The 16,188-nt window shown below is 44.2% G+C and overlaps 1 protein-coding gene across 1 annotated transcript in view; it reads left to right on the plus strand.

Moving 5' to 3' along the window:
• The window catches only part of LOC139259736 (von Willebrand factor D and EGF domain-containing protein), a 446,188-nt gene that overhangs the window by 90,498 nt on the left and 339,502 nt on the right, over positions 1-16,188 (plus strand). Inside the window, exons 2-3 of the mRNA XM_070875369.1 lie at positions 10,534-10,718; positions 15,514-15,748. Coding sequence (XP_070731470.1) covers positions 10,534-10,718; positions 15,514-15,748 — 420 coding nt within the window. The remainder of the gene's footprint in view (positions 1-10,533; positions 10,719-15,513; positions 15,749-16,188) is intronic.

Here is a 16,188-nt window from a genome sequence, read left to right on the forward strand (position 1 = left end):
TCCCCTCTCATTCTTCTGAACTCCAGTGAATACAAGCCCAGTTGATCCAGTCTTTCTTGATATGTCAGTCCCGCCATCTCGGGAATCAGTCTGGTGAACCTTCGCTGCACTCCCTTAATAGCAAGAATGTCCTTCCTCAAGTTAGGAGACCAAAACTGTACACAATACTCCAGGTGTGGCCTCACCAAGGCCCTGTACAACTGTAGTAACACCTCCCTGTCCCTGTACTCAAATCCCCTCACTATGAAGGCCAACATGCCATTTGCTTTCTTAACCGCCTGCTTTACCTGTATGCCAACCTTCAATGACTGATGTACCATGACACCCAGGTCTCGTTGCACCTCCCCTTTTCCTAATCTGTCACCATTCAGATAATAGTCTGTCTCTCTGTTTTTACCACCAAAGTGGATAACCTCACATTTATCCACATTATACTTCATCTGCCATGCATTTGCCCACTCACCTAACCTATCCAAGTCACTCTGCAGCCTCATAGCATCCTCCTTGCAGCTCACACTGCCACCCAACTTAGTGTCATCCGCAAATTTGGAGATACTACATTTAATCCCCTCGTACAAGTCATTAATGTACAATGTAAACAGCTGGGGCCCCAGCAGAGAACCTTGCGGTACCCCACTAGTCACTGCCTGCCATTCTGAAAAGTCCCCATTTACTCCTACTCTTTGCTTCCTGTCTGACAACCAGTTCTCAATCCACGTCAACACACTACCCTCAATCCCATGTGCTTTAACTTTGCACATTAATCTCTTGTGTGGAACCTTGTCTAAAGCCTTCTGAAAGTCCAAATACACCACATCAACTGGTTCTCCCTTGTCCACTTTACTGGAAACATCCTGAAAAAATTCCAGAAGATTTGTCAAGCATGATTTCCCTTTCACAAATCCATGCTGACTTGGACCTATCATGTCACCTCTTTCCAAATGCACTGCTCTGACATCCTTAATAATTGATTCCATCATTTTACCCACTACCGCTGTCAGGCTGACCGGTCTATAATTCTCTGTTTTCTCTCTCCCTCCTTTTTTAAAAAGTGGGGTGACATTGGCTACCCTCCACTCCATAGGAACTGATCCAAAGTCTATGGAATGTTGGAAAATGACTGTCAATGCATCCGCTATTTCCAAGGCCACCACCTTAAGTACTCTGGGATGCAGACCATCAGGCCCTGGGGATTTATCGGCCTTCAATCCCATCAATTTCCCTAACACAATTTCCCGACTAATAAGGATTTCCCTCAGTTCCTCCTTCTTACTAGACCCTCTAACCTCTTTTATATCCGGAAGGTTGTTTGTGTCCTTCTTAGTGAATACCGAAGCAAAATACTTGTTCAGTTGGTCTGCCATTTCTTTGTTCCCCGTTATGACTTCCCCTGATTCTGACTGCAGGGGACCTACGTTTGTCTTTACTAACCTTTTTCTCTTTACATATCTATAAAAGCTTTTGCAGTCCATTTTAATGTTCCCTGCAAGCTTCCTCTTGTACTCTATTTTCCCTGCCCTAATCAAACCCTTTGTCCTCCTCTGCTGAGTTCTAAATTTCTCCCAGTCCCTGGGTTCACTGCTATTTCTGGCCAATTTGTATGCCACTTCCTTCGCTTTAATACTATTCCTGATTTCCCTTGATAGCCACGGTTGAGCCACCTTCCCTTTTTAATTTTTACGCCAGACAGGGATGTACAATTGTTGTAGTTCATCCATACGGTCTCTAAATGTCTGCCATTGCCCATCCACTGTCAATGGGCAGGGTGGATAAGGGGGAACCAGTGGATGTGGTGTATTTGGATTTCCAGAAGATATTTGATAAGGTGCCACATAAAAGGTTACTGCATAAGATAAAAGCTGACGAGGTTGGGGGTAATATAGTAGCATGGCCAACTAACAGAAAACAGAGAGTTGGGATGAATGGATCTTTTTCTGGTTGAGAAACAGTAACTAGTGGGGTGCCACAGGAATCGGTGCTGGGGCCTCAATAATTTACAATCTATATTAATGACTTGGATGAAGGGATCGAGTGTAAAGTAGCCAAATTTGTTGATGATACAAAGATGGATGGGAAACCAAGTTGTGAGGAGGACACAAAGAATCTGCAAAGGGATATTGATAGGCTAATTGAGTGGGCAAACATTTGGCAGATGGAGTATAATGTGGGAAAGTGTGTGGTTATCTACTTTGGCAGGAAAAATAATAAAGCAAATTATTGTTTAAATGGAAAGAAATTACAAAGTGCTGCAGTACAGAGGGACCTTGGGATCCTTGTGCATGAAACACAGTTAGTATGTATGTACAGCAAATAATCAGAAAAGCAAATGGAATGTTGGCCTTTATTGCAAGGGGATGGAGTATAAAAGCAGAGAAGTCCTGCTACAACTGTACAGCGTATTGGTGAGACCACATCTGCAGTACTGCTACAGTTTTGGTCTCCGTATTTAAGAAAGGATATACTTGCATTGGAGGCAGTTTAGCGAAGGTTCACGAAGTTGATTCCTGAGATGAAGGGGTTAACTTATGAAGAAAGGTTGAGCAGGTTGGGCCTATACTCATTGCAGTTTAGGAGAATGAGAGGTGATCTTATTGAAAGGTATAAGGTTCTGAGGGGGCTTGACAGGGTAGATGCAGAAAGGATGTTTGCACTCGTGGGTGAAGCTAGAACTAGGGGGCATTGTTTAAGAATAAATGTTTGCCCATTTAGAACTGAGATGAGGAGGAATTTCTTCTCTCAGATGGTTGTAAATCTGTGGAATTCTCTGGCCCAGAGAGCTGTGGAGGCTGGGTCATTGAATATATTTAAGGGGAGAGAGACAGATTTTTAAATGATAAGGGTTATGGGGAGTGGGCAGGGAAGTCGAGCTGAGCCCATGATCAGATCAGCCATGATCTTATTAAATGATGGAGCAGGCTCGAGGGGACTAATGGCCTACTCCAGGTCTTATTTCTTATGTTCTTATGTACTTCATTGACTGTAAAGCGCTTTGAGACATCCGGTGGTTGTGAAACGTGCTATATAAATGAACTTCTTCTTTCTTATTCATTGTTTGCATGGCTTGTTCTCTTACATTTCTACTTCTTAAATACTGGGAGCTGGATTTTCGTTTTTGGTCATTTTGGGGCAGTATTGGTGGCGTAGCGGTAAAGCTTGCGCCCGGGAACAGTTTGCGCCTCAGTCAACAACTTCATCAGCTGGGCTCTGAGTGTGGGAAGGAGCGCTAAGAGAGGTGTTAGGACGCAAGGCCGGCTGAGCAACTGAAAATCTGTTACATAGATGACCTGGAAGAGGGGACAGAGTGTAGTGTAACAAAATTTGCAGATGACACAAAGATTAGTGGGAAAGCGGGTTGTGTAGAGGACACAGAGAGGCTGCAAAGAGATTTAGATAGGTTAAGCGAATGGGCTAAGGTTTGGCAGATGGAATACAATGTCGGAAAGTGTGAGGTCATCCACCTTGGGGAAAAAAACAAAAAAAAGGAATACTATTTGAATGGGGAGAAATTACAACATGCTGCGGTGCAGAGGACCTGGGGGTCCTTGTGCATGAATCCCAAAAAGTTAGTTTGCAGGTGCAGCAGGTAATCAGGAAGGCGAATGGAATGTTGGCTTTCATTGCGAGAGGGATGGAGTACAAAAGCAGGGAGGTCCTGCTGCAACTGTATAGGGTATTGGTGAGGCCGCACCTGGAGTACTGCGTGCAGTTTTGGTCGCCTTACTTAAGGAAGGATATACAGGCTTTGGAGGGGGTACAGAGACGATTCACTAAGTTGATTCCGGAGATGAGGGGGTTACCTTATGATGATAGATTGAGTAGACTGGGTCTTTACTCGTTGGAGCTCAGAAGGATGAGGAGTGATCTTATAGAAACATTTAAAATAATGAAAGGGATAGACAAGATAGAGGCAGAGAGGTTGTTTCCACTGGTCGGGGAGACTAGAACTAGGGGGCACAGCCTCAAAATACGGGGGAACCAATTTAAAACCGAGTTGAGAAGGAATTTCTTCTCCCAGAGGGTTGTGAATCTGTGGAATTCTCTGCCCAAGGAAGCAGTTGAGGCCATCTCATTGAATGTATTCAAGTCACAGATAGATAGATTTTTAACTAATAAGGGAATTAAGGGTTATGGGGAGCGGGCGGGTAAGTGGAGCTGAGTCCACGGCCAGATCAGCCATGATCTTGTTAATGGCGGAGCAGGCTCGAGGGGCTAGATGGCCTACTCCTGTTCCTAATTCTTATGTTCTTATGTTCTTATTAAGAGCAGGCCTCGGAGTGCACTGAGAGGCTTCTATGGGGAAAAAAACACAACAAACATTCTCAATACCTTAAACACCCCACAAAAAGCTACATCGCAAAAATAAAACTAAACTAACCAAAACAATCAAACTTTGCTCATTCACCAATTCCATTACTCACTGCCGCCGGGAGGCAGTCCCACCACGGCGCACTGTGAGGCGTTATAGGGTGAGTGCACAACAAATTTCACCGCGCAATCGAAACTGGCAACAAATTTCCCAGCACAGTGCCCGCCCACCTGACAACCATCCCCGTTGCCATTACCCTCCCTCCGGGGCGCAGACAGAGACAGCAACATCGGGAAAATCCAGCTCTGGTTGTCAGCTCCCTCTTTTTCTGATTACTACAGCTTCCTTGCTTAATCTGCAGGAGTTCCAAGATCAGTGGATGGTGCAGGATGTCCTTTGTATCATTCACCTAGCTCCACATTTAATTATTATTATGCTGTCATGACTAGGGATTACTAGCAATTTGAGCTAGCAGGAAATGTTGGTATAAGTTAAAATACGTTTATGAGTGAAACTCAGTTTCGGGATTCTTAAGGGTTAATGCTCAGAGATTCAGTATCTATGCTGTCACCTTGGCAGAGGATGACTGGTTGGTGCCACTGAGACAAAGAGGAGATTGGCACATTAATGAGCTCACACGGAGAGTTAATGAACCAGCCATTGAAACTGTTATCCATAATCATCTTGGACAATAGATAATTTCTTATCTCATTACAGACTTCCTGTAGGCATTCACACATGAGATGGTGGGACAAACTCTGCTCTTGCATACAAAGCATGGTGTATTGCGTGGACAACATGGAGGGGTCTGGTGGGAAACCACACATGGGAGGCTGATAGCTGGGTAAATTGCCATCTCTACTGGCTAAATTACAGGCAGTGAAGGAGTCCAGAGAGGCTACAAAAAGAACTAAGACACATGGTAAAAGTCAGTTGCGAAGTCAGTTGCAAGAGACAAACCAATGCCTAGCCTGGAAATTAAGCTAAGTCAGATTTCAGCCTTGGCTAACCAAAAGCAGAAAGAATATTGAGTATATAGCTTAATAATAAGATGGCTTAGTATGCTACTGTTGTTTCATATATTGTGGGAAATGATATATAAAAAATTTAGATTCGAAGATTATCAATTCAGATGCGTGTATGCTGTAAAATAAACTAGCTTCTTGAGATTACCTTGACCTCTTTGTGTCAGCCATGACTCAGCGGATGGCACTCTCGCCTCTGAGTCAGAAGGTTGTGGTTAAGTCCCACGCCAGAGACTTAAGCACAAAAATCTAGGCTGACACTCCAGTGCACTACTGAGGGAGTGTTGCAGTCAGAGGTGCAGTCTTTCAGATGAAATGTCAAACCAAGAGGTCAAACCCTCTCAGGTGCATGTAAAAGATCCTATGGCACTATTTTGAAGAAGAGCAGGTGGGTTATCCCCGATGGCCTGACCAATATTAATCCCTCAATCAACATCACTAAAACCCCGAAGGGTCATCGACCCGAAACGTTAACTTTGCTTCCTCTCAGCTGACTGACCTGCTGAGATTTCCAGCATTTTCTGTTTTTATTCCAGATTCCAGCATCCGCAGTATTTTGTTTTTGTAAAACAAATTATCTGATCGTTATCAGATTGCTTTTTTGGGGAGCTTGCTGTGCACAAATTGGCTGCCGCATTTCCTACTTTACAACAGGAATTACATCAAAAAGTACTTAATTGATGGTAAAGCACTTTGGGATATCTGGTGGTCATGGAAGGCACTATATAAAATCCAAGTCTTTTCTCTAACTACAGTACTCATCAGTTCCACCTTTCAGAAAATTGAAGTCATATGTAGTAGATTACAGTATATCCATTATATAACAGGGGGTCTTATTGTTACATTCTCCAGGTCACACTAGATATTGCGTCATTAAAGTAAACTCCTAATTACTATTATTTTCAGAATTATATCAGTTTAGGCCCCCTCTTTTTTTATTAATATATCAAAACAAAGGACTGGATAAGGCCAGCTGATCCATCAAGCCTATCCCTTATGGTCATAGTGCAACTTATCTACACCATGGCCTCTATCCATGCCCTACCCCTCACCAATAACCAGCTATGTAATCGCCTGGGAGAGGCAAAGAAACAAAGAAAAACGCTAGGCCAATTGAGAAATAAACCATGGGAATTTCCTCTCCAACTTTCAAGGGTGATTAGAGATTTTCCAGAAGACCACGGTGACGGGCAGGCACATCCTCCAATACCCATCGACTTTCTATATGTAGCTGTGTTGGCCACACTTGTGAATTTGTGTGATTTCACTTAAAAAGGAAAAGACTTGGATCTTGTTACAGGAATACTCTCCAATAACTTGAGAACGGTGGGGGTAATTGACCAATTAGGGCACAATGCCTCTTGCTCCTGGTGTTTGTTGCTTTCTCTATGATTTAGGGCAGTTGACTTTTTAATCAGCACATGTGTGAAACTACATCCTTTCAGTAGGTTGAGCTCAGTGCCACGTATAAGGAAGACAATTATTTGGAATACAAAACTATTAATTCAGTTGTACATTTTAAAAAACATGATCATACTTTCCATGATAATTTCAATGGAATATACTACATAAGAACATAAGAAATAGGAACAGAAGTAGGCCATTTGGCCTCTCGAGCCTGCTCCACCATTTAATAAGATCATGCCTAATCTGATCATGGACTCAGCTTCACTTCCCTCCCCGCTCCCCATAACCCTTTATTCCATTATTGCTCAAAAATCTGTCTATCTCCACCTTAAATATATTCAATTACCCTCCTCCAAAGCTCTCCGGGGCAGAGACTTCCACAGATGTACAACCCTCTGCAGGAAGAAATTCCTCCTCATCTCAGTTTTAAATCGGCGGCCCCTTATTCTGAGAATATGCCCTATGAGTGGAAATATCCTCTCTGCATCCACCTTATTGAGCCCCTCATTATCTTATATGTTTCGATAAGATCACCTCTCATTCTTCTAAACTCCAATAAGTATAGGCCCAACCTACTCAGCATATCTTCATGAGTCAACCCCCTCATCTCCGGAATCAACCTAGTGTGATCCTTCTCTGAACAGCTCCAATGCAAGTATATCCTTCCTTAAATAGAGACCAAAACTGTACGCAGTACTCCATGTGTGGCCTCACCAATACCCAGTACAGTTGTAGCAGGACTTCTCTGCTTTTATACACCATCCCTCTTGCAATAAAGGCCAGCATTCCATTTGCCTTCCTGATTACTTGCTGTACCTGCATACTCACTTACATGTTTCATGCACAAGGACTCCCAGCTCCCTCTGTACTGCAGCACTCTGCAATTTTTCTTCATTTAAATTATAATTTGCTTTTCTATTTTTTCTGCCAAAATGGATGACCTCACATTTTCCCACATTATACTCCATCTGCCAAATGTTTACCCATTCACTTAGCCTGTCTATATCCCTTTGCAGATTTTGTGTGTCCTCCTCGCTGGGACGATGATGTAGTCGAGCAGATGCCAGTGCTTGGAGCGAAGGTGTTGCCACGATGCCTTGTACTTGTCCCTCTGACAGAACAAGTTGTTGGTAATGACAAGGTCCTATTCTAGGCATTTTGTCAGGAGCAGGGTACCGCTGGAGTGGGTTTTCCCTACACCCTCTCTGCTGATCACGCCTCCCCAGAGGTCTGTGTCCTTACCGACTCTGACATTGACGTCACCAAGGAGTATCAGTTTGTCATCCGAAGGGACTTGGATTGTTTGAGACTGGAGTAGAATGCCTCTTTGGTCTCATCTGTTGCATCGAGTGTTGAGGCGAACGCGTTGATGACTGTGGCACACTGGCTCCGGGCTAGGGTGAGCTGGAGAGTCATGAGACGTTCACTTTTCCCACAGGGGGAGTCTCTGAGATGGCCCACCAGCTCATTCTTGGTGGCGAAGCCAACTCCATGGAGATGGCGTTCTTCTTCTGGTTCGCCTTTCCAGAAGAAGGTGTAACCACCACTTTGTTCCTTGAGCTGGCCTTCCCCTGCCCGCCGGGTCTCATTTAGGGTGGCGATGTCGACGTTGAAGTGTCTGAGTTCCCGGGCAACGATAGCAGTGCGACGTTCCGGTCTGTTGCTGTTCGGGTTGTCAATGAGGGTCCTGACATTCCAGGTCCAGAACTTCATTTTGAAGGGGTGGAAGATGCCTTTCTGTGAGTTCTTTTAACGTGGGGTGGCCGTTGCACACACCGGCTACCACACGGGCTTAGCAGATAAGGTCTTGGTCCAGTGGCAAGGGAGTCCAAGACGACTGAAGATCAGGTTCCGCTGTATGGGTCTATCACATACGAAAACACCAACTGTCCTCAGTTCTCTTTCCCACAGGACCTCTCTCCTTGGGTTTCATAGGGTGCAGTGGTGGCCTCACAAACTCGCTGTTGGCCCGTGTTGTGCCGCTCCTGGGCCACGACCCCGTTGCTGGTCCTTACTGTACTGCTCCTGGGCCATGACCCCACTGCTGGTCCTTGCTGTACTGCTCCTGGGCCACGACCCCACTGCTGGTCCTTGCTGTACTGCTCCTGGGTCATGACCCCGCTGTTGGCCCGTGTTGTGCCGCTCCTGGGCCACGACCCCACTGCTGGTCCTTACTGTGCCGCTCCTGGGCCACGATCCTGCTGCTGGTTCTTACTGTGCCGCTCCTGGGCCACGACCCCACTGCTGGTCCTTACTGTGCCGCTCCTGGGCCACGACCCCACTGCTGGTCCTTACTGTGCCGCTCCTGGGCCACGATCCTGCTGCTGGTTCTTACTGTGCCGCTCCTGGGCCACGACCCCACTGCTGGTCCTTACTGTGCCGCTCCTGGGCCACGACCCCACTGCTGGTCCTTGCTGTACTGCTCCTGGGCCATGACCCCACTGACGGTCTTGCTGTACTGCTCCTGGGCCACGACCCCACTGCTGGTCCTTACTGTGCCGCTCCTGGGCCATGACCCCACTGACGGTCTTGCTGTGCCGCTCCTGGGCCATGACCCCACTGCCGTTGTTGATGTGCCGCCCCTGGGCCACGACCCTGCTGCTGGTCCTTGCTGTGTCACTCCTGGGCCATGACCCTGCTGCTGGGCTCGTCTTTTCGCCACAAGATACCAACCAATCAGCTACATGAGATTCCGTGACGTCCGATTTGTCGCCCGCTTTGCCTTTGCGCTGCTCCCTGAATGGGTAGGCTCCTCTTTATGTCCCGCTGCTCCCGTGGTGTTCCCTCCTAGGTCGGTTGGGGCACACCCTATCACTGCAAATAAAACACAGTATGAGGAGATCAAGAAAGGAGAATATCTTGTTAGCAAAATTTAAAGAAAACACTACCTTACCTGCTGCGTTATTGTGAGTGTCAGAGCAAAACTGAATATTTAGTCAACTCCTCAATTGTGTTACATAAGTGATATAAAACCTACAGTCATTAAAACTTGATGTCACCAATCAATAAAAGAATGATGTGTTCATTAGCAGTCTTAACAGCTATGCTAGTTTTGTAAACGTTACGGGGGGAATGAATGAAAAGCAGAAGTGTAGCTTATGACAGTTTGGACAATTTAGTCTGGCTTTTCTATGTAAGACCTTAAAGCTATTTTCCTCTCGCACTGCCCCGCCCTCCTTCTTCTGCCACGCTGCACCCAATACATAAGTTGTTATGTTGTCTAAACCAATGATGAATTTACAGTTGGGTGGTATGGTAGCACAGGTTAGTTATTACAGGCCCCCATAAGTGAGTTTTTAATGTGAGCTGTGCCACATTTGGAAGTTTCAACAGATACCAACCATCTATTCATAGGAACCAAATTCTTATGCATCTCTTCAGTGGCACTTTCAGAGCTGCACTGTTAGAGGCCTGGGAGTTGGTCACCTCCAAACAGTCCGTGGGCTAGGAGAACCATATGGGTGGAAGTGAACAACACTTTAAAAAGAGGGAACCATTATAAGTCATCTTTGTTACTGCCTGAGAAATTTGGGGCATGATGGTCAACTGTGGTTGCTGATGCCATATTGATGGTTATTTGTGACATTTCCTTATATGGGGCATTCTCTTCAATTTAAATTGTATTTACATCAGTAATTACTAGTTATGGCAATTGAGGAGTATCTGATATGTGAGATGACTTTAGCATGGTATCTCAGTTAAGGTTTGGTTGTAATTTTGCATGCTAAAGGTACAGTTGGAGGATCAGCAGAACAAATTTGTGCTCTTCACTATTTTGCATTTTTTTTTCTCTAGCCCCAGAATGCTACCCAGGAGGATATCAAATTCTTCGGAGCTCTTACCGCAGCATTCACTTTGATTCTGTTGAGCTACAGCAATTTGCGATCCAAGACCTCATATGTGATCATTCCCTGACACCAGGATGGTACCGCTTCATGATCGGAGACAAGCCAGCAGAAATGCCAACCAAATGTATAGAAGTTAGTAGTATGTGTAACGTTCATTCCAAGAACAATACGTCTGAAAAATAGGATATATCAAAGTGCAGCATCGGATAAATCTCTGCAGTTCATCTGGCACTAACTGGAATTTTGTATTTTCCTAACTGTTTGCTTTATGTATAATAGTTTATATTTTGTCATTTTGAACTTTGTAGATGTAAAGCACGGTCAGAGAGAAACTTTGGATGGGAAGGTTTGCCTGCCCCAAAGAGAACCGACCTGTTCTCCCATTCATTCATTTAATTTGGGCAGGCTTTGTTGCGGGCATCTGATTCTCCCGCCCAATTTTTCTCTCTACGTTCAACCTAGGCGATGCTTTACATACCGAGGTGGTAAAGGTGAAAATCTATTCCACTGTCTTGTGCAAAAAACCATGCTTTTTGATTCTGTTGTCGACACCATTTTCAATTCTTTTCCAACTGTCTTTCACCTATGAGGGGAAAGAGACTGTGAGCTCTTGATTAGGTATGTGAGTTATCCTTTGCATCTCCAATGAAAACTTTTCAATGTTTGTTCTATAGGGATTTGTCACTTCAGTTTCTTTCTTATTCACAAATAGAAGCTTTTTTGCCCCTTACAAGTTGTTCACTAACTTTCACATTTCAGTTAATTTTATTTAGTTGGTTTGGATGATCTTTAAGAGGTTTTCAACATCAAGTAACATATTAACTTACCACAACAGCAACATTACTTTGCATTTACATAGCACCTTTAACATAGTAAAATGTCCCAATGCTCTACACAGGAGTGTTATCAAAGAAAGTTTGACACTGAACCACAAAAAGAATATTAGGACAGGTGGAGATAAGTTTTAAGAAGTGTCTTAAAGGAGAGAGGGAGGTTTGGGGAGGGTGTTCCAGAGCTTAGGACCTAGGCACGGTCACCAATGGTGGAGTGATGAAAATCAGGGTGTGGAAGAAGCCAGGATTGGAGGAGCAGAGATCATGGAGGGTTGTAGGACTGGAGGGCGTTTGAAACCAAGGAAGAGAATTTTAAAATTGAGGCATGATGGGTGAACGGGACTTGGTGCAATTTAAGATATGGGCAGCAGAGTTTTGGATGTCGTCAAGTTTATGGAGGGTGGAAGATGGGAGGCTGGCCAGAGAGCATTGCAATAGTAAAATCTAGTGGTAACAAAGGCATGGATGAAGGTTTCAGCAGCAGCTTAGCTAAGGCAGTGTTGGAGACGGGCGATGTTACTGAGGAGGAATAAGTGGTCTTGGTGATGGAGCGGAGATGTAGTCGGAAGCTCATCTCGGAGTCAAATAAGACAGCAAGGTTGCAAACAGTCTTGTTTAGCCTCCAATAGTGGCCTTAGTCCATTGTTTAATAAGTTAGGTAATCTGACAAAAATGAGGAATATTTTTCACTTTAGGCAGTTAGGAGAATTACAGGGTAAAATTGGGTTCCTTTGTGATTTTGAGATCAGCGACTCCCGCTAAATTCGGCGGGAGTTTTGCGGCGACGGTACGATGTTGCGTCCTGATCTCCTTTGCGCAGAGATTATGATGTCACTGCCATGTACATCGCCCCGGTAGCGCCCCGGATCCGAAATTGTGTTCCGCCCCCTGCAGCATCACTGGGCGAAAACACCGCAGGAGACGTGCATCAGGAAGCTGGGCATTTCGCGTGTGATGCTTGAAGGCGAGGTGCCTGAGGTAAGTAAAAAAAAAAAATTACCTTCTCTCTTGCAGCTTTTTCCGTGGGTTACTGCCTATGATCGATCAGCCCGGCACGCTGCCTGAGTGTCTTGCTGATTACGCGGGATCGCGGCTGCCATCGTGGAGAAGCTAAACATAAGAACATAAGAAATAGGAGCAGGAATAGGCCATACGGCCCCTCGAGCCTGCTCCGCCATTTAATACGATCATGGCTGATCCGATCATGGACTCTGGTCCACTTCCCTGCCCGCTCCCCATAACCCATTAATCCCTTATCGGTTAAGAAACTGTCTACCTTGTGTCTTAAATTTATTCGATGTCCCAGCTTCCACAGCTCCCTGAGGCAGGGAATTCCACAGATTTACAAACCTCTGAGAGAAGAAATTCCTCCTCATCTCAGTTTTATTCTAAGATGATGACCTCTAGTTCTAGTCTCTCCCATCAGTGGAAACATCCTTTCTGCATTCACCCTGTCAAGTCCCCTCATAATCTTATACGTTTCGATAAGATCACCTCTCATTCTTCTGAATTCCAATGAGTAGAGGCCCAACTTCCTCAACCTTTCCTCATAAGTCAACCCCCTCATCTCCGGAATCATCCTAGTGAACCTTCTCCGAACTGCCTCCAAAGCAAGTATATCCTTTCGTAAATATGTAAACCAAAACTACGCAGTATTTCAGGTGTGGCCTCACCAATACCCTGTGTAACTGTAGCAAGATTTCCTTGCTTTTATACTCCATCCCCTTTGCAATAAAGGCCAAGATTCCATTGGTCTGCCTGATCACTTGCTGTACCTGCATACTATCCTTTTGTGTTTCATGCACAAGTCCCCCCAGTTCCCGCTGTACTGCAACATTTTGCAATTTTTCTCCATTTAAATAATAACTTGCTCTTTGATTTTTTTTCTGCCAAAGTGCATGACCTCACACTTTCTAACATTATACTCCATCTGCCAAATTTTTGCCCACTCACTTAGCCTGTATATGTCCTTTTGCAGATTTTTTGTGTCCTCCTCACAGATTGCTTTTTCTCCCATCTTTGTATTGTCAGCAAACGTGGTTACGTTACACTCAGTCACCTTCTTCCAAGTAATTAATATAGATTGTAAATAGTTGGGGTCCCAGCACTGATCCCTGCGGCACCCGACTACTTAGAATGAACCATTTATCCCGACTCTCTGTTTTCTGTTAGTTAGCCAATCCTCTATCCATGCTAATATATTACACCCAACATCGTGAACTTTTATCTTGTGCAGTAACCTTTTATGTAGCACCTTGTCAAATGCCTGCTGGAAGTCCAAATACACCACATCCACTGATTCCCCTTTATCCACCCTGTTCTAAGTTGTTACTCCTTTGCAAAGCCTTCAATAATGGCTCTTCCCTTTAAGGGAGGGAAGGAGCCTCTCAACACGGCAGTGCTGCACGGCTTGATTTAGCACTCCAATTCCTTCTTGGAGCGCAAACGATGATTTTTTAAAAAGTTTGAAGTAATTAGCGCTTGCTGCTAATTTTTCAAACTTTTAAAAGTTAATGCCTCAAATGGTAATACCCAAACCCAATTTCACTGACTTTGAAACCTTCATTACAGAACTTGGAAGAGCTAAGTAGTACAGAGGTTTCTGGTAAAGTCAATACTTGGACCAGATTAGTAACACTTGCTCTTTCCAATATTTCCAATTCAGTAAGTACAGGTTCAGTGTCCAAAATCCAGAGTTCCAAAATTCAGAATATTCTGGAACCTGGACACCGGGCCGATCTGTGGTGGGTTCGTCCAGAATCCGGAAAATGTTCTGAAATCCAGACATTTTTTTAAACTGATTATCAATGCTAGGGGGAAAAACACCCCCCAAAAATTCAAAAAACCAAAAAATTAAAATTCACGAACATTCACAAAACCCTTATCTACTAAATCGCTGAAAAAGAACTTGAACTTGCCTTTTTTTGCAGATCTGCAACACAGGTCTTTCCTAGCGTCGACCCTGTGCCACCGACACCCCACTCCCCCTCCCTCCCTGCCCCCATCACCCCCCGCTCCTCCGATCCCCACGATCTAGCTGACCCTCTGCTCCACCAATCCCCCACCACCGACTCCCCACCAACGAACTACCGCTCCGCCGACCCTTCGTCGCTGACCCCCCGCTCTGCCAACCCCCCAATCCACCAACTCTCCACAGCCAACTCTCCACTCTGCCGAGGCCCCCACTCTGCTGATCCGGCCCCCCGCTTTACCTCGGCCTCGGCTTTTCCGGATTCGGGATGTCGTAAAAATGTTCCATAATCCGGAAATACCCAAACCTCGGCCTGGGCTTTTCCAGATTCGGGATGTTGCAAAGACGTTCCAAAATCCGGAAAACCCAAAATCCTGAATGACCTTGGTCCCGAGTTTTCCGGATTTCGGACGCTCTACCAGGTATAGTCAAGAAATTCGAGGGTGACCTTGATGTAGGGAAGGACATTTTTCTTGTCCTTTACTTTTCTAATTTTTCTAATGTTTCTAATGTTTCGAATGTCATCAGGAGTTTGATGGTGGGGCGAGGAATTACTTTCCTACTTTAAGTCAAAATAAAAAAAGATTAATTAGAATCTGTTCATTCCTTTAAGTAGGCAACTTGGATGAAGGGCTGTGACTAACCCTCATCCTATCCACCAGGATTCTAAATACATTGTGACATGTTAAACTTTACATAACCTTTATTAATCTGTTACAATTATAATGCTATAGAAACCATTGTGAAATAATACATGTGTAGCTTTAAAATATGCATGTTTAAGGACCCCATTGCAAATTGGTAATACTGATACTTACAAGATATAATCAAAAAAATCAGATAATGAACAACAGAACCCCTTTTTATTCATTTATACCTGTCTTAAATTTAGTTGAACTGCCAACATATTGAAATGAATTGAGCACAATAGCTATTTACTTTAAGAACTATAGTTCTGATCTTTGCAAATCTGTTTCTTAGAATCAATAACGTTTAACTACAAGTGGTTAATATATTGTAAATGAATTGAATATATAACAATTATGTAAACATGCATTTTACAGTGCATATTCCTTCATAGTTCTAACTTTAACCTTTCTTATAATATTTCATATCTTCACAGATGAATAAGTGTGGCACACAAGCTCCAGTTTGGCTTTCTCTGAAAGACTCCAATTCGTTGCCTCGTCCTGGTGAGGTAAAGAAACTAACAGCTTGCGCGACATGGCAGTTCTTCTTGGGCAGTGCCAAGGACTGCTGCTTATTTCGGATCCCAATCTCTCTGAGGAACTGTGGCACCTTCTTTGTTTATTACCTTCAACCTACTCAGGGATGCATGGGTTACTGCGCTGCCGAAGGTTAGCAGATAAATTTATCACATTTTTGAACCTGTTGAGTACTGAATATCCTGTGCAGCTTTTAAAATATGCATGTTTAAGGACCCTGTTGCAAATTGGTAACACTGATATTTATAATCAAAAACACTTTAGATAATGAGCAAGTTTTCTGTGAATAAAAACAAGTCTATTGTGGTTGAAAGAGTGTAAGATCACTGGGATCAATATTTTGACATGCATTTTCATCAAGGGCACCCTGCATACACTAAATAATAATAATTAAGGGCACCAGATGAATCCTTAACCTCTTCACGTTAACTCCTTGTCAAGGTTTACCACCGAGTTTAAGCCTACACATTATCAAAGCAAAATTTGGCTTGTCAAACTGCCTTACATCAAGCATTTCAGATTATATTAGCACTTACGCTACCAACCTTCCATTGGGATCTGCACAAGCTACT

Source organism: Pristiophorus japonicus, chromosome 3, assembly GCF_044704955.1.
Source record: "Pristiophorus japonicus isolate sPriJap1 chromosome 3, sPriJap1.hap1, whole genome shotgun sequence".
NCBI classification, from domain to species: domain Eukaryota; kingdom Metazoa; phylum Chordata; class Chondrichthyes; family Pristiophoridae; genus Pristiophorus; species Pristiophorus japonicus.